The 21,687-nt window shown below is 43.7% G+C and overlaps 1 protein-coding gene across 2 annotated transcripts in view; it reads left to right on the forward strand.

Moving 5' to 3' along the window:
* The window catches only part of EPHA3 (EPH receptor A3), a 356,754-nt gene that overhangs the window by 329,784 nt on the left and 5,283 nt on the right, over positions 1 to 21,687 (forward strand). For both annotated transcript variants that reach the window (XM_030204248.1, XM_030204249.1), the window contains exon 16: positions 5,602 to 5,757. In XM_030204248.1, coding sequence (XP_030060108.1) covers positions 5,602 to 5,757 — 156 coding nt within the window. The remainder of the gene's footprint in view (positions 1 to 5,601; positions 5,758 to 21,687) is intronic.

Genomic DNA, 21,687 nt, shown 5'->3' on the forward strand with positions numbered 1-21,687 from the left:
GGGTGGGTCGGTGGGCGGGCAGGCGGGCCTGAGCCAAAATCGGGCTGGAGCCTGCCCTGGAGAGATCAGCTCAGCTGAGCTAGAGTGAGCGGGTGCCGTTTCTGCCGTGGTCGCTACGCCGCTGCACAGTGTGTGCGCACACTTCGGTGGGCGGGCCTGAGCTACGCCCCTGATTCTAAATGATGACTCTTGTACAAATTTGATGTATTATGGCAGACATCATACTTGAATTGAACAATAGGACAAGTCAAACATTGAAGTGTAGTATAACCTCAGACTTGTAAATAGAGTTTATTCTGAATTATAATGTTAGAACATATCAATTAGATTACACCAATTCTATTGCAGAGCATAATCCTACTGTATCAATGGGAGTAGGAATCTTTTCCTCTATGAACGCTGCCAATGCTTCAGGATCAGTGAAGTCTTTTGTTTGATTATAGAGCATAACTCATATAAGAGAAGGGTAAAAAAATACCAAAATGGGCGTTAGCAGCTTTAAGTCTAGGTCTATATGCCAACAATTGCTTGCAGAATTGACCTGTATTCTTATTAAAATCAGGAGCAAACAAGAGAGTATGACCCCTGTATTTTATAAGTACACAAAGCCTCACTCTCTGCATAATTTATAGCACTTATGCATATCTGAAAAGCTTTAGAACTACAGGCCTTGGATACTTATCATTTTGAAGACATTTAGCAGGAATTCTGTGTGTGCGAGCTCGTTCAATTTCAAAATCCTTAGTGTAACGAAGGTATGAGTGATTCCAAAAAGTTTATAATATCATGGCCTTCTCTTCCTTCAGGTAGTCCAAGGATCTGTTTTTGTGTGCCCGATTATTTGCATCATCCAGATCTCTTTCTAGCTACATCATACACTTCATTAGGCATCGTAGGCCTGTAAAGTTCTCCTCAGTAACAGAAACTTTGGTTTCCGAAGTATCGATCCACATCTTAAATACTTCCTATATTAAAGAAGCTAATTCCTCTTTTATTCTTGCTGTAGCTTTTATATCACGAATGATTTCTTTTAAGGCCTTCAGTTCTTTGAGAATCCTTTTGCATAGGACTCTTTGTCAGTAGAAGAGTTTAAAGGTGAATTCGGCTCAGGCTTGTGTCACTTGAACCACTTTTTCCTGTTGCAATGATGATGATGATGATGAATTTAGAAGTCTGAGATGAGATAATAGTGTTTCAAATTTTTAATGATTGACTTGATTTTTTTGATAGTTCGTAGCAGCTAAGATCCTATGCTGCCATCCCAGATGAGCTCACTAGCACCCCCCCCTCCAATTAATGTTAAATTAGTAAAATCCCTAAATTTAAAATACCTTTTTGAATTTTTGAGCCTAATTTATCAACTCAATAAAACTAATATATCACATACCATTAAATAAGAACATAAGCATCACTATACTAGGACAGTCCAGAGGTCCATCAAGCCCAGTATCCTGTTTCCAATAGAAGCCAGTCCAGGTTACAAGTACCTGGCTGCTTATTCCAGGAATGAGCAGTGGATTTTCCAAAGTTCAGCTTAATAATGGCTTATGGACCTTTCTTTTAAGGAATTATCCAAACCTTCTTTAAACCCTGCTAAGCTAACTGGATTTTACCACATTCACTGACAATGAATTCCAGAATTTAATTACACATTGAGTGAAGAAACATTTTCTTTGATTTGTTTTAAAAGTACTGCTTAATAGCTTCATTGTGGGCTCCCTGGAGCAGACATATTTAAATCCACAGTACCCAAATATCTTAGAATGATTCTGCTTTTTGTCCTGTGAGCTGTACGTAAGGAAGGCCTTTCTCACTACTGAAAGGCACTCTGATATTTCCTTTTCTTCTTTTTTTCATTTGTCATTCTGTGGAACAATTTTGTATGGCCTGTGCTAATGACCCATCGTTCTATCATTCCCAGTGCATCCAAGCATTGTAAGGTTAGCCCCACTCATCACTGTAGTGAATAGGTCCAGTGAATAGTATTCCTAGGTGGGGCAGAATTTGTCTTAAATATACATAGAAACTTACTATACATGTGATAATTTTTCTTCTTAATGCTGGTATAAATTAGTTCTTCCCCCCTCCCGATAGAGCGAGCAATGACAAGAATTACATCTATGCCCACTACTTAAAAACACTGAAGGGAGGTGGCATTCCACTCCTCTTCCCCTTGAGCAAACATGTAATTTCCATGATTTCTTTTTAATGGCTGAGGTCTGTAGCTTACCAGGTACTGATTTATGGGAAACTGTAGGAGATCAGGTGGAGCTCGGCAGGATGCTGCTTCCAGCTGCATGAGCCTGAGACCCATCTAATTTGTCTACTAACGCGTGAGCTCACAGCATACATCAGCCAAGACTATAAATTTCTGCCTTCAGCCCCCACTGTCTGGGGGCTGGGCCCAGTCACTGCCGATGCCTGCAGATGCTCTGAAATCCCAGCATTCCCTCAGTGGGTTCAAGGAGACTTCACAGACTCTTCACAGCAAGAGTCAAATTCCTCTTCATTGATAAACTGTCCAGATGTCCTCTCTTAAGAGAAAAATAAGCAATCATTGCTTAGAATCCCCAGTGGAGCCCTGCAAAGAGAAAAATAATACTTTCCAGGGCTGGTTATTCAGAGGTCACTTACATTAAAATGAGGTCATATTCTTTGTCCCAATGATCCTTTGATCCAAGTAATAAGCATGAAAACTCTGTTGGATCACTCTAATCCCTAATCCATGGGTCCTGCTCTATTTCAACTTGTTTATGTATTTAAAATTTTTACTACAGTGTTCCAAGGGCAAGAATTGTCTTCCTAAAATGAATAGAGGCAAAAGTGAGTTGAAAGCAAAAAGTCCAATTTAGCATTTTCCTCTCTGTGTACACTTCATAAATGTGTTTGATCCATGTCTGGGGACAAGACAGCATGCTTCAGCAAAGCTATAAATCAAATGTGCTTCCTGGGACAAAGAAGCAGCCATAGCTATGATGTCAGGTATTGCTACTGCTTACTACCAGTATTTTGTAAAGGATGTATCTGTCACTTACCATTAAGACTTCTCTATGTCATCGCTTGCAAGTAGCAGGAATATGTACCAGCTTTATGTCTAGCTCTAAAAGGCTTGCTCCAGCTTCACGTTCTAGCAGGATTTATGAATAGGCTGCAACCTGATTAGAACTGAATATAAAATTTGCTGGCCCAATCAGCTTGTCAGGCTAGATTTGGTCATAATGTCTTAAGCTTGGCCGCTCATTCTTTAAATGAATGAGAACTGCATTTCTTAGATCAGTTTGTCAGGGATTGATAGACAGGAATATTTCTCACTATATACGCAGCAATCTTGTAGCGGCTAGACTTAAATAACTTTTAGTACAGTGTGTTAAGCAGAATGAGGGCAATTCTATGACAGTTCAACTGTACTTAGGTGTCTAAGGGGGTGCCTATCTGGAGTCTACTATCCTTTAAGAGTACTAGCGTATCAGATAAAATATGTACACATGTAATTAGGCACGATACTAATGCTACCCGTAAAGCTGGTGAAAATGCTTATGCCAAGATCCCAGAGATAAGCGCAGATTTGCAACAAGAAAAAACATTCATACAAAAGAGTTGCATCTGTTAGTACTTTCTATATGTAACTAGTATTTTTTATTTTTTTGAGATTTTATTTATTTATTGAGATTTATGAACCGCCTTTATGAAGAGATTCACCCAAGGTGATATACAGCAAATACAGTTTAACATAAAACTTACAATTGTGTTAACAGCATAACAACAGTAAAAATGGCTGGATAGAAACATGGATGCAATAAATGAGGTAATCATGAGAACAGCACATTAAAACCTAATAATAGAACTACCATGAATCAAGATAAGAAAAATATACACAATTGATAGCACTGAAATTCAAATAACAGAGATATAATACATTGTCAGCATAATACTAATGAACTATCTAATAAGCACGCATTAGAACATTTAAATAACACTGGTATGATGCTAATGCTTTTCTACAACACAGCTTACCATGTGCAGATATAGAAACAGGGACAAAATGGGTGGTACAGAGTCAGTTGGGATAAAAGGATGGGTGGCTAATCTCTAGGCAAGTTCTTTGTACAGTTAAACAAGATATAAGGAACTGGTCTCAGTTACTGTGTGTGTAGCAAGCTAGTCCAGGTGCAGAGTGGTGTATAGTGGGTCACCACATGTATTAAAAACTTACATGCGTAAGTGCTGGTTTTTGCAAAACTTCACATCCAAATGGAGCCAATCAAGGAGCTAAGCTCCTTCACTCAGACCTTTTGCTTTTCCAAATGGGTTTTTACACCAGAGAGGTAAGCACAATTCCCACCACCACCCCCAACCATCCCTCCAAACCCCAGGTCCAAGCATGCATAGCTATAAGTTATGCATGATGCAAGCAGACGCATATACCAACGTTGAAATTTTTTGAACTACTCATTTATTTCCGTTGCAAAAAGGAATCCTTATATATTTCTACAGTCTGCCCAAAATATGATCAGAGCATGCCACAGGTATACACACATGTAGGGACCAGCTTTTCTAAAATTACACATGTATGTCTAGTATTTGCACATGTAAATCAGCTTTTTACTCATGCAAATGATGCCTCCCCCTCCCACTTTTCATCCAAAGAACAAGCTATATTGGGTCAGAGTTGTCCTTTGGCTGGATGAGTTGTGTTGCATTGAACTATGCAGTTCGAAAGGGATCTGAAACTAATCTGTATGGTTTACTCAGAGGATATCGCAGTAAGTGGAACAGAGTTGGAAAGGTCCCTTTGATGGAAAATTGGCAAAATATCACTGGGTGTACCCAGCTCCTACTACTGAAAATAGCAGTCTGCAAATACATGGTTTTCCAAAACTGGATTAAAGTTTTACAAGCCACAGACCTAACTCCACCTCCAGAATATTTGCTAAGTGCAACCATGGCATTGATAAAATGCTGGTATAATATAAAATGCCCCTTTCAGTGTTCTGGCAGTGTAGCAGCAATAGTCTTTAAAATGCTGAAAATATCTCTAAAATGTAGGTGTCTGAGTACCTCCTTGTGCACTGTGAGATGTTTCAATGCAACCCTGTTGCTTGTAGTGTTTTTCTGGAAATGTGCAAGTTCTCCTCTATCACAAAGTCCTCAGACCTTGCAGTTACCTGTTTATTGAGCTTATAAATCAACTGAATTATACATTTAAAAGATGTTTATCTCTGTTGCAACTGGCACAGTATTTGGGACTTTATGTCAAGTCACATAAATATATTCTAAATTACACTCATTTTTTACTAATGGTTAAACAAATTAAGTTATAATCTAAGGATATCTATCATGTTCTGGCAGCGCTTCAATGATTCAAAACACAGGCATGGACAATGTAGCAGCAGAAACATTTAAACTTGATGACTCCGCTGTGTTTCACAGAGCTGCCAGCTTAAACTGATGAGGCCTCAGTGGCAGATAAATTCCACAGATGAACAGGAAGGCAGCTCGAAGCCGGGAAGCTCCTGCTGCTGGTGCTGCTGCTAGTAGTAAGTTAAGGCACAATGCAAGTCTCTGCGCAACCCTTCATTTCCTTTCCTTTTGTCATTTTAGGCCATCAACTCTTTTACTGGACCAAAATAATGCTGATATCACTGCCTTCCGTACGACGGGTGACTGGTTAGATGGCCTTTGGACTGGACAGTATAAGGATAGCATTACAGGAGTTGGATACAGTTCATGTGATACCATAGCAAAGATTTGCTCTGTGTAAGTGCCTACAATACACACGGCTGCATGCAGTAATAAATTCAGGGGTCCTTCTACTAAAGCATGCTAAGTTTGGGGCTTAATGCATTATCATGCAGGATTTTAATGCACCGCAAGCCCAAAACTAACCCTGCTTCAAGAAAGGGCATTACTTGTATTTTCATATTTTGTCCATGTGTTATTGTTGTTGTTGACATACAGAGCCAACACTCTGTTAATGCAGAAAAATTTAGGGCCCCCTATTTAGGAGGATCTATGTGCTCCCACATTAACTGTGCATTAGCCAGTTAGTATGAGGTAAGTGTAATGCACTAGCTAGCTAATGCTTCAATGCACAGTCTCCATCCATGCCATGCCCCCTGACAGAAAAAATTCAGTAAAAAGCATGCACACTAGTGGTGTAGAACGAGTAGAAGTAAATCAATTTTTCGCTCGTTCCAAAAGTACAAAGACTAGGGGACACTCAATGAAGTTCAATGGAAATACTTTTAAAACAAATAAGAGTTTAACGAATAGTTAAACTCTGGAACTCATTACCGGAGGATATAGCAATAGTGGCTAACGTATCTGGATTTTAAAAAGGTTTGGACAAGTTCCTGGAGGAAGAGTCCATAGTCTGCTATTGAGACAGAAATGGGGAAGCCACTGCTTGCCCTGGGATTGGTAGCATGGAATATTGCCACAATTTGGGTTTCTGCCAGGTACTTGTGACCTGCATTTGCCACTGTTGGAAACAGGATACTTGTCTAGATAGACCATTGGTCTGACCAAGTATGGCTACTCTCATGTTCTAACTATTGCAAAATCCCTTAACAAGGTCATATGGAGGGGCATAATCGACCAGAAACGCCTATCTCCATGGGCGTTAATCTCCGAGAACGGGTCCGTGAAGGGGCGGAGTGAACCGTATTTTTTAAAAAAAATAGACGCCCATGCTTTATTCGCCAAGGTGTGAGCTGGGCGTTTTTGCTTTTCACCGATAATGGAAAATGAAATCGCCCAGCTCAAAAACGAATAAATGCAAGGCATTTGTTCGTGGGAGGGGCCAGGATTCATAGTGCACTGGTCCCCCTCACATGCCAGGACACCAACCGGGCACCCTAGGGGGCACTTTTACAAAAACAAAAAAAAAGGTAAAAGAGCTCCCAGGTGCATAGCACCCTTCCCTTGTGTGTTGAGCCCCCCAAATCCCCCTCAAAACCCACTGCCCACAAGTCTACACCAGTACTATAGCCCTAAGCGGTGAAGGGGGGCACCTACATGTGGGTACAGGGGGTTTGGGGGGGGTTGGACGACTAGTAGCATTAAGCAGCACAATTGTAACAGGTAGGGGGGGATGGGCCTGGGTCCACCTGCCTGACGTCCACTGCACCCCCTAACAACTGTTCCAGGGACCTGCATACTGCTGCTTGGGAGGAGGGTATGACATTTGAGGGTGAAAGTAAAAAGTTGTGAAACATCATTTGTTGTGGTGGGAGGGGGTTAGTGACCACTGGGGGAGTCAGGGGAGGTCATCCCCGACTCCCTCTGGGGGTCATCTGGTCATTTAGGGCACTTTTTGGGGCCTTATTCGTCAAAAAACAGGGTCCAGGAAAAGTGCCCTAAATTCTAGCTACAAACGCATCCATTATCGGCGAAGGGCGCCCATCTCTGTTCGGGTGATAACCACGCCCCAGTTCCGCCTTCACCACGCCTCCGACACTCCCCCGTCAACTTTGTCCGCATCCGCGACGGAGTGCAGTTGAAAGCGTCCAAAGTTCGGCTTTCGATTATGCCGCTTTATTTGTTTTTTTGAGAAGAACGCCCATCTCCCGATTTAGGTCGGAACTTGGGCGTTATTCTCGTTCGATTATAAGCAGGATGGTAGCCTATTTCCTCATGCTAGTAAGTGCTCAGTGCATTTTAGTAGAAGGGCCCCTTAGCTTAGTTAACATAGGGGCCCTCTTACAAAGGTGTGTTAGGCGCTATGTGCATGCAGAGTGCGCCAAAATGAGACTACCACTAAGCTACTGCACTCCCTGGTGGTAATTTCAGATTTGGCGTGCACCCATAATGCCTGGATGATTTATTTATTTCCTCCCCCATGCGTCATTTCTAGTGGTAATCAGCATTTGGTGCACGCTGACCAGTCACCGTGCATGTATCACATGAGCCCTTACCACTAGATCAATGGGTGGCATTAAGGGCTCAGCCCAGTTTTGGGTGCACGCTGGTTTCAGTTTTACCACAGGCCTTTTTCCTACCTCATTTTTTAAAAAGCCCTTTTTTGCAGATGCAGTAAAAACTGGCCTGGTGCGTGCCCAATACACATGCCTACACTACCGCAGGCCATGTTTTACCATGGCTTACTAAAAGGGCCCCCATAATTTGCTAAACTGCCTTTCAGTACAACATCAAAGCAGTGTGCAAACATAATCTAATGAAATTCAACCATCCTAGATTCAGAAGTATAAAAGAAATCAACCCATAACAGAGTGCAACCCAAGTGCTCAGTTACTGAAGTTCTGCCAGAATGAAAATGTCTTTAGACCCACCTTAAACTTAGGCAGGAAAACTTCAATCCTAATGTAAAGTGGAAACATATTCCATAAAAAGGGTGCAACATATGCAAATGGTAAATACAATGAAATAGCCCTCTTTCTAAAATCCAAGTAAGAGTCAAATTTCATTAGTTATGGCAAATAAGATGGACTCAGTCCTGTGGCCCTGGCAAAAGCCAAATTCCATTACGTAGCTTCCCACTATTCCAGAACCAGCAGGTGAAGATATAGAACTGAAAACTGAATGGAGACATATTTCTCTTGGCATCCAGTCCAGCTCTATCTCCAGCAGGTGGATGCACAAACTTTTCAGCCTCTGGTTCTGAGTGATTTGTTCTTGATCCAATTGGTCGACTGGTCCCCAGTTGAGCTTTGCGGATGGCATGTGTCTGCAGAGTCATATCTGGAGGTCTTCAGATCCCTGTCTCTGGTGCCCTGAGAATTTACTTCTTTCCTCTCTTCACCTCTCCCCTAATTCCTGTGGAGCTCTCCTTTCCAATGCAACAACATTAAAGAAAAAAAAAAGAGGAGAAGGAAAGAGGTTTGCTGGAGAGCATGGGACACAGTATCAGTCCAGATTCTATCTCATCTGGGGTAAGACTTGTGGAGACTGCGAGCTTGGGGCAGTGCTAAGTCTGACTAAGGTTTGACTCAGAACCACCTGGAGGGCTGCAAGTTCTACATGGTGCAGGGGAGGGATCCTGACTGACCACTTGGGACTGTATGATACAGCGCTTGTGACAGTTGGGATGAATGGCAACTCCCACAGAGGCAGTTAAGCAGTGTTCCTGCTGTGAGATCCGTCAGATGGTGTCAGAGTGTTGCAGTGCAAGCAAGCCAGGAATCCCATCGGATGTGGAGGAAACAGTCAGTGGCACTACGTCTTCGAATGTGGTGCAGCATCTGAATATGCCAGGGACTGTGAGCTGTTCAGCAGGGCTGTTGCACAGTTTCATGCAGGAGAGTGCGGGAACAGGCTCTATTTTGTCAGGGTCAATTGGCAGTGAGGAACAGCGTCTGAGCACAGCAGCCATTTTACAACCTCAGGGCCCAACAGAGCATTCAGCTGCATCAGGATCTTTGTTTTCTCTGGAGTTTATATTGCTCTTACACCAGGCCTATTGACTAAAGCAGGGACAGATGGAGTTGTTGCAAGGTGCTCCAGTTTCTTGCCCTGCTGTCCCAATGGCTCCTAAAAGATCTCATTTAGACGTCCAGGAGTAGACAGATGAGGATCTCTGCTTCTCCCTCCTTATCTGATATGGCCTCAGTCTATTCAGATAAGCTATCATTGAAGGAGCTATTAAGGAAGGAAAGTTCCCTCCTGAGGAGGAGGAGGTTGACCCAAAAGTACTAAGGTTGTTTCATAAAGAGGAGCTCAGTACTCTTATTTCTAAGGCACCCTCAGTGCTTTCAATTGAGAAACCTTTTGGTTCAGCATCAGGAATTCCATTTTTATCAGTCATGAGGAGGCTTAGTAACATAGTAACATAGTAGATGACGGCAGAAAAAGACCTGCACGGTCCATCCAGTCTAACCAACAAGGTAACTCATATTTGCTACTTTTTGTGTATACCCTACTTTGATTTGTACCTGTGCTCTTCAGGGCACAGACCGTATAAGTCTGCCCAGCACTATCCCCGCCTCCCAACCACCAGCCCCACCTCCCAACCACCGGCTCTGGCACAGACCGTATAAGTCTGGCCAGCACTATCCTCGCCTCCCAACCACCAGCCCCGCCTCCCAACCACCGGCTCTGGCACAGACCGTATAAGTCTGGCCAGCACTATCCTCGCCTCCCAACCACCAGTCCCGCTTCCCACCACCGGCTCTGGCACAGACCGTATAAGTCTGCCCAGCACTATCCCCGCCTCCCAACCACCAGCCCCGTCTCCCGATCTTGACTAAGCTCCTGAGGATCCATTCCTTTGGCACAGGATTCCTTTATGCTTATCCCACGCATGTTTGAATTCCGTTACCGTTTTCATTTCCACCACCTCCCGTGGGGGGGCATTCCAAGCATCCACTACTCTCTCCGTGAAAAAATACTTCCTGACATTTTTCTTGAGTCTGCCCCCCTTCAATTTCATTTCATGTCCTCTCATTCTACCATCTTCCCATCTCCGGAAAAGGTTCGTTTGCAGATTAATACCTTTCAAATATTTGAACGTCTGTATCATATCACCCCTGTTTCTCCTTTCCTCCAGAGTATACATGTTTAGTTCAGCAAGTCTCTCCTCATACGTCTTGTAACACAAATTCCATACCATTCTCATAGCTTTTCTTTGCACCGCTTCAATTCTTTTTACATCCTTAACAAGATACGGCCTCCAAAACTGAACACAATACTCCAGGTGGGGCCTCACCAACGAGTTATACAGGGGCATCAACACCCCCTTTCTTCTGCTGGTCACACCTCTCTCTATACAGCCTAACAACCTTCTAGCTATGGCCACCGCCTTGTCACACTGTTTCGTCACCTTCAAATCCTCAGATACTATCACCCCAAGATCCCTCTCTCTGTCCGTACCTATCAGACTCTCCCCGCCTAACACATACGACTCCTGTGGATTTCTATTCCCTAAGTGCATCACTTTGCATTTCTTCGCATTGAAGTTTAATTGCCAAACCTTAGAGGTCCTTCTAAGGCCTTCCTGATGCATCCTGACATTCAGGACCTAATTACAGCAGAATGGGTCTCACCAGATGCAGGGCTGAGAGTGGGAAGAGTCATGGCTCACCTCTACCTGTTGCTTCCAGAGGAGAAAGAGAAATTGCAGCTTCCCAGGGTGGACTCCCTTGTTACAGCAGTGACTAAGAAGACCATCTTGTCATGGCCTACTTAGTGGATGCTATTTATGACATGTTACGGGTTACGGACCACAATATGTCTTTGGCTGTAATGGCACGTCAGCAACTAATGTTTTGTGATTCTGAGCTGTTACTTCCAGTTCAGGGCTTTGCCGTTCAGTCTCACCACAACATCAAGAATGTTTACTAAGTTTATGGTGGTGGTGGCAGCCTTCCTTCAGCAACAGGGAATCAGAGTTCACCCGTATCTCAATGACTGGCTCATTCATGCATCATCTTATTCGGACATCATGGCAGCAACAGACAGTGTCTTCTGCAGTCATTGGGTGATCAATTTTGAGAAGAGTAGACTAACTGCATCATAGATGCTGGAGTGTCTGGGCATTCTGTTCAACACAGCAAGGGATAGGATCTTTCTCAAGGAATTCAGAAGGTTAAATCTGATTCAACAGATTTGTCTTCTTCTAACCACGTCCCTGTTCTAGGGTAAATGACGGTGGTGATGGAAGTGGTACCAAGGGCAAGGCCATCTTTACAGGAGTCTCTTCTCAGCCGCTCATCTCTGGTGTCACCTGTAATCAAGTCCTGAATTGTTTCATCTTTCTTGGATGCTGGTTGCCAGACAGAGTATGCAGTAGTGGTTGTCGCCCAGGAATTTGACCATAGGAGCTACCTTACCAATAACATGATGGGAAATGGTGAAAATGGAAGCCAACAAGTTGGGTTGGGGAGCTCATTTCAAGTTCCATCTGGCACAGGACACATGGACAGAACAGGAGTCTCAGTGGTCAATAAATTGCTTGGAGCTCAGGGCAGTGCACAATGTCATGCACAACTTTGCTCCCTTTCCAGCAGGAGCCCTGGTCCAAGTTTTCTCCAACAATGTGATAGTGCTGGCTTATATCAACAAGCAAGGTGGGACCTGCAGCTGTCCGATGGTGGTGGAGGCAGCCTCCCTCATGAGTTGGGTGGAGAAAAATCTTCTCTGCTTGTTGGCAGCTCACATTGGTGGGTCCTTGAATGTGGAGGTGGACTTTCTCAGCAGGCACTCCTTGGACCTGGGAGAATGGGAATTATCCAGCCAGGGTTTTCAGCAGATAGTGGACTGATGGGGTTCTCCACTTCTGGAATTGATGGTGACAGAATGGAATGCTGAAGTACCTAAGTTCTTCAGCTATTGGAAAGAACTGGGCTCGATGGAGATCAATGTCTTACTGCAGCCTTGGCTGGAGACACATCTACTGTATGTCTTCCCTCCTTGGCCCATGGTACACTACTTGCTGAAAAGGATCATGTTATACTGGGGTCGAATAATTCTTGTAGCCCTGGATTGGCCACAGAGGCTGTGTTATGTGGACCTGATTCGACTTCTGGACAGGGATCCTCTCTGTCTTCCACAGGTACATGGCCTACTGAAGCAAACTCCGGTACTCACAGAGTTCTCTAAAAGTTCAGGTTGTGGCTTTGGCCTGTTTCAGGGGCCAACTACAGAAGCCATCTCTTGTGATTCGCCCAGATATTGTTTGATTCTTGCGGGGAGTGCACCACTTGCGGCATCCCTTTCGCATGCCATATCCAGAGTGGAACCTTAATTAAGTCTTCAGGCTCTGCGGAAGCCTCCCTTTGAGCCACTCTGGAAGGCATCCTTCAAAGATCTTACACTAAAGACAGCATTCTTGTTGGCTGTTGCATCAGCACGTAGGATTTTGGAGCTTCAGGCTCTCTTGTTGGGATTCCTTTCTCTGCTTTTTTTGAGGCAGGGGTCTCCTTGTGCACTGTTCCTTTCTTTCTTCTGAAAGTGGCATCAACATTTCATTTCAACCAATCTGTGGAGCTTCCGTCCTTTTCCAGAGAGGATGAAGAGGCTCAGTAGTCTTCCTTGAAGCTTCTTGATGTGCATAGAGTCCTCAATAGAGATCTGGAAGACACAAATGAGTTTTGCAAATTGGTGATACTGTTTGTGTTTTTTAGTAGTGCAAACAGAGTGGGAAGTGGACCAATGACTCCAGGGAAACAGGAGATAAGATTTCAGAGTACTACTTTATTTAATGACTCGACACAGAAACTGTGTTTCAGCCACAGGCCTGCCTCAGGAGTCTTAGATGATCCTTGTGGTTCAAAAAGAAGATGGATCTCAGGATAGGGTGGATCTTGAGGTCGAGTGGTCTTGATAAAGACCTTTGTGATATTCTGCTGATATAGCGTCTCGATATAATCTGTATTATCCTCAAGATCCATTTTTTTGGAACCACAAGGATCATCTAAGACCACCCTATCCCGAGATCCATCTTCTTGAACCACAAGGATCATCTAAGACTCCTGAGGCAGGCCTGTGGCCGAAACACAGTTTCTGTGTTGAGTCATTAAATAAAGTGGCACTCTGAAATCTTATCTCCCGTTTCCCTGGAGTCATTGGTCCACTTCCCACTCTCTTTGCACTGTTATATTTACGTGGGAGTTAGTGTTCATCCACTCAGGTGGATTACTCTCTCCTTGTGTTTTTTAGTAAACAGTGGTCTCCTGGCTTCCAAGCCCACAGTTGCTAGAAGGCAGAAGGAGACTATTATGTCAGCTTTTTTGCTTGCAGGGAAGAAGGCTCCTCAGGTCTTGCGGGCTCATTCTATGAGGTGTACAATGACATCTTGGGCAGAGACTACTGTCTACAGTGGATATTTGCAAGGCAGCAACATGGTCAACACTGCATACCTTTGCCAAGCACTACATATGGATGCTGTGGCACACTTGGAAGCCAGTTTTGGGGCTTTGGTCCTCAGGGCAGCAGCACCAGGATCCCGCTCACTCTAGGATTGCTTTTATATATCCGACAGGTTCTAGAATAGTGGGAAACGACATATTGGAAGGAGAAATTACAGTAAGTCATCTGATCATTTTCTTTCCATTAGTCCTTCCCACTATTCAAGAGGCCCACACAAGGTTTCTGAGATGTTTAGTTGCCTTAGTGTGCCCTTACACAGGATTTTCCTGTACGTTAAAACCATTTTTATTGCGGCAGTAAAATGGCCAATTTTTTCAATTAATGGCCATCCGCTAATGTTGAACACCGATACGCGGTCTTAAAGCTAATATAGAATAACCAACTTCACTCAATATTTTCCCAAAAAGGTTATGTATAAACTATATTCAGATATTTTTGTTGGCCATCAGAATAGCAGGTGTAGTTAAAATAAAGAGTGTGAGGCAGAACACTCATACACCACACTTAAAATCCTCATTGGTCCTTTTGTACTTATATATAAAATTCAATATCCAAATAAATCCATTTTAAACTCATAATACACTAATGTTGCCATTAGCACACAGCCATTACAAAAAGTTGGCATGTGATCATTTACTTCCACCTACTTTGTAGGCAGTAAAGGCACATATGCTAATCCTGCGCTAATGAATTAGTGTGCAGTAATACAACTGCGCTAACTGAACAGTGCAGAAATGCCTACTCTTTGCTCCTCCCTCCAATACGCTCCCTCCATGGACAAAAGTAAACATTTTATTAGTGTGTGATATACATGCACAGATCTCAGACTTAAGGCAGGACACCTGAGCATGTTTTACCGCAAGCCCTTTTAAATTGCAGTAAACACGCGCTAGAGCTTACCGCAGCTTAGTCAAAGGACTCCTAAGTTTTGATTTTAAAAGATCCAATTTCAAAGGCAATTTATTATAAACATGATGTATGCTCACAAAACTTTTTAAATATACTGTATGTGTGGATAGCTAAAGAATAATTGTAGTGACATATCTAATGAACCCTTAAAAAAACATTAGCTTCTAATGTATGTTCCAAAGTGCTAATATCTGCAAAGGGATTAAGAATTCTGCTTTATTTAGAAGTCTTGCTGAAATATATATAGCCAGTCCTACATCTGTTCAGTATCTCCTATATTCATCATTGTCTGCCTTCCCAAACATACGGAAATCTTTTTACTTATTTAGCTTGGGGCCTAGTGGCTTACTCTTGCTTCTTTGACTTCTAATATAATTGAAGCTGACATTTTAAACATACATCTAAAACACTGAAAACCTTGGAAAATACAAATGAGGTGGACGTCCATTTTGGACAATATGAGCTGTATGGCTCTATTCTGACTTGGACGTACTTTAAAAATGCTGCTCTATGTTTATTTATTTATTTAAATTTTGCTCACACCTTTTTCTGTAGTTGCTCAAGGTAAGTTACATTCAGGTACACTGGGTATTTCTCTGTCCCTAGAGGGCTCACAATCTAGTTTGTACCTGAGGCAATAGAGGGTTAAGGGTCTTGTCCAAGATCACATGGAGCAATAGTGAGATTTCAACTGGCTACCTCTGGGTCTCAAGACAGGTGCTCTAACCAATAGGTCACTCCTCCTTTACATGTTAGAATATAAAGTAGGAATTCCATATACCTTCTGAGAGAGTTTGCCAAGAAATGCTCCATTGCATGAATTATATGTCCTATTACATTTATATCCACCTTATCAGTCCCTATAGATTGTCCTATGCACCTTTTAATTATTTTAAAAATGCATTCCATTAGAATGTTTTTCATAAGAATACAATATAATATTAATACAAATCTAACCAATAATAATATAACAATTGTTTATCATACCACTGTGAATCTTACTAGAGAAAGGCTTATAGAATCACAACAGGTCATATAAACAATTATACATACATTTTCTTTATTTTAAAAAATGCCCCTCAAAAATTTCTCATTGACATTTCCTCTGTTGTTATTAATGACTGCCCATCCTTAATGCCTGGCCTGAGACAAAGCTGTATTCATTTCCATTACTAATGAACAAGTGTGTCCTCCCCATGGTCCATAAATGTCTTCATACTGACATTTTGCACAAGCAAAGTCTTGCGTAAAATATCCTTGTTTTAATATTGTTCATTTTTTTCCACACTAATGTAGACAGTAAATATGCTTCCATCCTTACTAAGAAGACCACTGGCAGTGGTGATAGTTGTTTATAAATTTAGAGGCCCTTTTACAAAGCTGCGGCAAAAAATGGCCATGGAGCGCCCTTATGCGAGTCTTTCCCATGCGTTAAAGCCACTTTTTGCCGCAGCCACAAAATGGGCAATTTTCCAATTTAATGGCCATGCACTAATTCTGCACTAATCAGTGTGTGGTAATGTAGCTGTGCTAACTAATTAGCGAAGCAACACCCACTCTCCACCCCCAGATATGCCCTCAAGGTGAAGAAATCCATTTTATTTTTTAGCACGCTGCTAGTGCTCTCTGCACATATTCAACAGATCGCCAAAACCTGTCGTTTCTTTATCTACAATATTAGCAAATTTCACCACTTCCTTTCTGAATACGCTGCCAGAACCCTTATCCACACCCTTGTCACCTCTCGCTTAGACTATTGCAATTTACTTCTCACCGATCTTCCACTCAGCCATCTTTCTCCTCTCCAATCTGTCCAAAATTCTGCGGCATGACTTATTTTCCGCCAGAATCGTTACACCCACACTAGCCCACTCCTCAAGTCACTTCACTGGCTCCCTGTCCACTTCCGCATTCAGTTTAAACTTCTCGTACTGACCTTTAAATGCATCCACTCTGCTGCCCCCCATTACCTCTCCACTCTCATCTCTCCCTACATTCATCCCCGTGAACTCCACTCACTGGACAAATCTCTCTTGTCATCCCCCTTCTCCTCCACTGCTAACTCCAGGCTTCGCTCCTTTTCTCTCACAGCACCTTATGCCTGGAATAGACTTCCTGGACCTGTACGTCTAGCTCCATCTCTACCTGTTTTCAAATCTATGCTGAAACCCACCTTTTCACTGCTGCTTTTTAGCTCCTAGCCACTACTCAATTGCCCTCCTCTTGTCCCTTCCTTCCTTCTCACCCATTACTTCCCTCACCAGTAACTGTCTTGTCTGTATTATTTAGATTGTAAGCTCTTTAGAGCAGGGACTGTCTCTTTGTATCAGGTGTTCAGTGCTGCGTGCGTCTGCTAGCGCTAGACAAATGCTAATAATAATAATAGTGCGCACACATGTCAAAAGTAACACGGGATACCTCAGCGTGCCCCACAGTATGCTATTTTAAGCTGTGGAAAGTGTGCGTCAGTACTTACCATAGCTTGGTAAAAGTGCCCCTTCACGAAGAACATCATCCATGACCTGATTCACCAACAGTTAACTACCAAAAAGCTTCAATAAATGGAATACACTCAATATGTTATTACCATTGTGAAATGCTGATTATGGTTTATTATTGCAATTATCCCCGTGAGGCAGGAAGTGGCAGACCAGTTTATTATGTACCATTTCCTTCCGATTAGTGCTTAATTAAGTAACAGACAAAGTATAAAACCAATAGATACAAAATGACTAAAGGAATGGGAAAATGGAAACAGCCTCAGGTCTGCTAATTGACATGTATTTCTTCAGCTGAGCAGGCAGGACCTGTCTTCCAGATTTAGGGGCTGATGGAGCAGTGCAGCTGGCAAAGGACTACAAAATGTATCATTTGTGAGCCACCATTTTCTTGGTTCATCCAAACTGCCACTGAGCCAAAACACTTCAACCTCAGATTAACAGATCCCCCCCCCCCCCCCCCACTTCAATAAAACTCCCCTATTCAGGTTATTCTTCTATACTATCTTGGCATACATGGACGCACCTAGAATTAGGCGCAGGCATGGGAGCTAGGTGTATTCTATAAACCGGATAGTTATATTCTATAAACTGTACCTAAACCTAGGCGCGTTTTACAGAATACGCCTAGGTGGAAATATTTTTGTTGCTGATTTTTCAGGCACCATATATAGAATTTAGGGGTCCTTTTACTAAGGTGCGCTGAAAAATGGCCTGCGGTAGTGTAGGCGTGTATTGTGGACATGCGCAGGTCCATTTTCCAGCACGCCTGTAAACAAGGCCTTTGGGGGGGGCCAAAAATGGACGTGCGGCAAAATAAAAATTGATGCGCATCCATTTTGGGCCTAAGACCTTACTGCCACCCATTGACTTAGCGGTAAGGTCTCATGCATTAACCGGGCAGTAATCATCAGTGTGTGTACACTACCAATTACCTCCTGGTTAGCACCGCACAGTAGAAAATAAATATTTTCCGACACGCGTATCGGACGCGCATAAAAAATGGAATGACCGCCCAGGGCACATAGTAGCCAGGCAATAGTTCCAATTTAACACACGTTGGATGCGCATAGGCACCTACACACATTACTAAAAGTGCCTCCTAGTTCTTACTGCCACTGAATATCAGCAACTCACTGACATTGGTGGGGAAAAAATGTTCCACTTATTGCCCTTCAAATAACTATGGAGGAGAAGACTTCATGTGTCCACTTTAAACTCTGATTATATGCATGCTATATGGACTCTTCCTTCTCATTTGTACCTCCCCATGCCCCTCTTTTCCATTTCCACCTCTTTCTCATGAGTTTGCTCCTGAGATCAGTGTGTCCTCTCCTCTCTGATCTCATCTTCCTTTTGAAAGCCTCTTTTCCTCTCCTGGCCTCGTGTTCTTCTTCATTTCCTCCTACACACTGGCAAGGAAGATTGTTCAGCTCCTTTAGATCCAGTGACATCAGCCTACCTACCTCCCTGTTCACTAAATTCACTACAGGAAAATGATTATGGGGAGATTAACATTCAAGGCAATTTAACCAGCCAGAAGAGGCTCCTGGCTGGTTAAATCACTTGTGTGGAGCTATTTGCTGATATTCGCTTAACCAGTTACCCCCGGATTCTATATAGTGAGACTGAAATTATGCACATAAATCCGGTCATATTCTGGATTTGCATGCACAATTTAATTATTTAACAAGCCTATTTAATTACTTAAGAAGCCAATCAGTGCTGATAATTGCCACTTAACAAGCAATTACTGACACTAATTGGCATTAATTTGAATTTACACACACAACTTACTAGACGTATTCTGTAAAGTGGTGCACATAAATTCTAATGCATGCTGCCAAAAAGGAGGCATGGCCATGGGCACGGAATGGGCGGATGGTGGGCATTCCGACAATCTACGCGCACTGTTATAGAATACAACGGCTCCGTGCCTAACTTAGGCACCGGTATTTTACACCAAGTTTTATTTGACATAAATGGACACACCTAGAGTTAGGCACAGGCTTGGGTGCTAAGCAGTGGTGTGCTGGAGCCGGATCGCACCGTCTCTGCAGAGCCGGTTGTTAATTTTTGAAGAATTTTGCGAGCCGGTTGTTCTGCTGTCAACAGGGACCTGAAGTTTTTTTTTTCTACAAATTGCAGTGGAAGGCTGGAGGCACGCATGCCCACAGGGCCGGTCTTAACAAGTGCGGGGCCCTGTGCAGACCAATTTGATGGGGCCCCATCCTAGCTCCGCCCCCACCCTAGCTCCTGGGCCGGCCACCCCTCCCTCCGACCTTCAGGGCCTGGCCCCCCTCCGAGTGCCAGGGCTTCTCCTTCCTTCCCAACTCCAAGGCCAGCCTCCCTCCCTCCTTCCCAGCTCCAAGGCCAGCCTCCCTCCCTCCTTCACAGCTCCAAGGTCGGCCTCCCTCCCTCCCTCCCAGCTCCAAGGCTCCCCTCCTTCCGAGGCCTCCCTCTGAGCTCCAGTCCTCCTCCCTCTGAATTTTAAAATTTACCTCGTCGGGTTACAGGCAGCGGCAGGAGTGAAAAGCGTGCGAGCTGCTCGGCGCTTCAGAAGCCTTCCTTTCTCTCAGCTCTGGTCCCGCCTTCATTTCCTGTTTCCACGAGGGCGGGACCAGAGCTGAGAGAGGGAAAGGAAGGCTCCTGAAGCGCCGAGCAGCTCACACGCTTTTCACTCCTGCCGCTGCCTGTAACCCAACGAGGTAGCTTTTCAAAAATTCAGAGGGAGGAGGACTGGAACTCGGGCGGTCAGGGGCAGGGCAGAGGCGTGCCTCGTGGGGCCCCCTTGAGCGTGAGGCCCTATGCGGTCACCTCGGTTGCCTCGCCCTAAGACCGACCCTGCATGCCCAAACACACCAGCTGTCACCTAATATTGGTGCATGCATGGTGTGTGGCAACCCTGCCTCCTCGTGTTGCACTGTGCAGGCAAGAGATTTGTGTGCTCGTGGGCTGGTTCACCTCAGCAGCGCTCCTGATCACAGCTCAGCTGGTCGTGGAGCTATACACCGTCACGGTCCAACACTCAACTTGGCTGCCCCGCCGCTGTCCTCCTGAGAATTCAGCTGCCAGAGAGCAAGGACGGAGGCGACAGGAGAGCCCTACTGGCTGCTCACTCATCGTTGCAGAAGTGCACTGTGTACAGCAAGCAGCATTACCCTCTGTCTGGTAAGAATTATTTTAAGCAGATTTGTTGCTGGGCCCATTTGTTGGGGGAGGACAAGTCACTGTCAAGTGGAAATTGGTTGGGGGAACATTGTCCCCCGCCCCCCCCCCCAAAAAAAAAAACACTTGCACCAATCTGAGTTCTGATTCTCTCTCCCCTTCTGCCCTTCCTGCTGCCCCGTGTCCCTTCAGTTTCTTTCTTTCCTCCCACATCCACTCCCTCCCTCAACCTCTCCCCCTCCCCCGCCACTGCCGTCGTCGTCATCCTACCGTACCTGCAGGCGGTGGTTAGGACAGGATGCCAGCATCGGGGTCCTTCTGCTGCCACGTGCTGCCTACTCTGATTCAACTTGCTGTTTCCGCGTAGTCAGGACGCGGCAGTCAAAGGACACTGTTGGGAGTCGGGACCAAGGAGGTTTGAAAGTGATGAGTCTGCCTATCTACTCCACATAGCTGTCATCTCCTCTAGACAGTACACTCAAACCAAAGCAAGCAAACCTATGAGCTGCTGCATCCACGTTGTCGTTCTTTATTGCCCATCTTCTGTAACAAGTCTAAAGCTGTTTCAATTGGATAAGGAGTGCCTTAAAAAGTAGAGGTCAAAAGTTTTTTTTTTTACTTATTGGACAGCTTTTTAATTTATTTGAAAGCTTCCCATATAGATGTAAATATCATGAAATAACAATTGAATATCACTAACACATCTTTAAAAATTATTATAGCTGGTAGAAACAGCAATTTTAAACTCTGTATTTTGTGCTCATTTTTCTACACTATAAATAAATAAATACACTGCATACAATACAGATGACCAAATTTCAGTGACGATATCCTATTTCCTGATGGGTTCATCTTCACTGTTGTTGTTGTAATCTACCATGGGAAGCCTGGTGTTATTAAGTTGATGGAATATATTGAAATTAAAAGGAAGTAGAATTAACCTCTCCTTTCATTGGGGCACAAATGGAATCAGATCTTCATCTGTTTTGTAGAAGTTTACCTTTTAGATACACAAATGGATTATTTTGTTTTGAACATGTTTCAGGGGCAAGTGGTTTTATTAGTCAAAATAAAAATAACTATTTTGTTTCACACAGATTTCTTTTCTTTAAACATAAATGGGCTATATAAGCCCCTAATGCAGCCCATATTGGTTTTCTTCTATTTTCTTCTTGTGATAACTTATGATGGTGCGCTGGGCCCACGCCTTATAGCTGGATAATTCTTCAGGCTGGCTGGCTGGGTGGGGTTACTGAGGCTTTTTTTCTCCACTTTCTAACGGCTGGGA

This window comes from Microcaecilia unicolor, chromosome 5 (genome assembly GCF_901765095.1).
Source record: "Microcaecilia unicolor chromosome 5, aMicUni1.1, whole genome shotgun sequence".
NCBI lineage: Eukaryota > Metazoa > Chordata > Amphibia > Gymnophiona > Siphonopidae > Microcaecilia > Microcaecilia unicolor.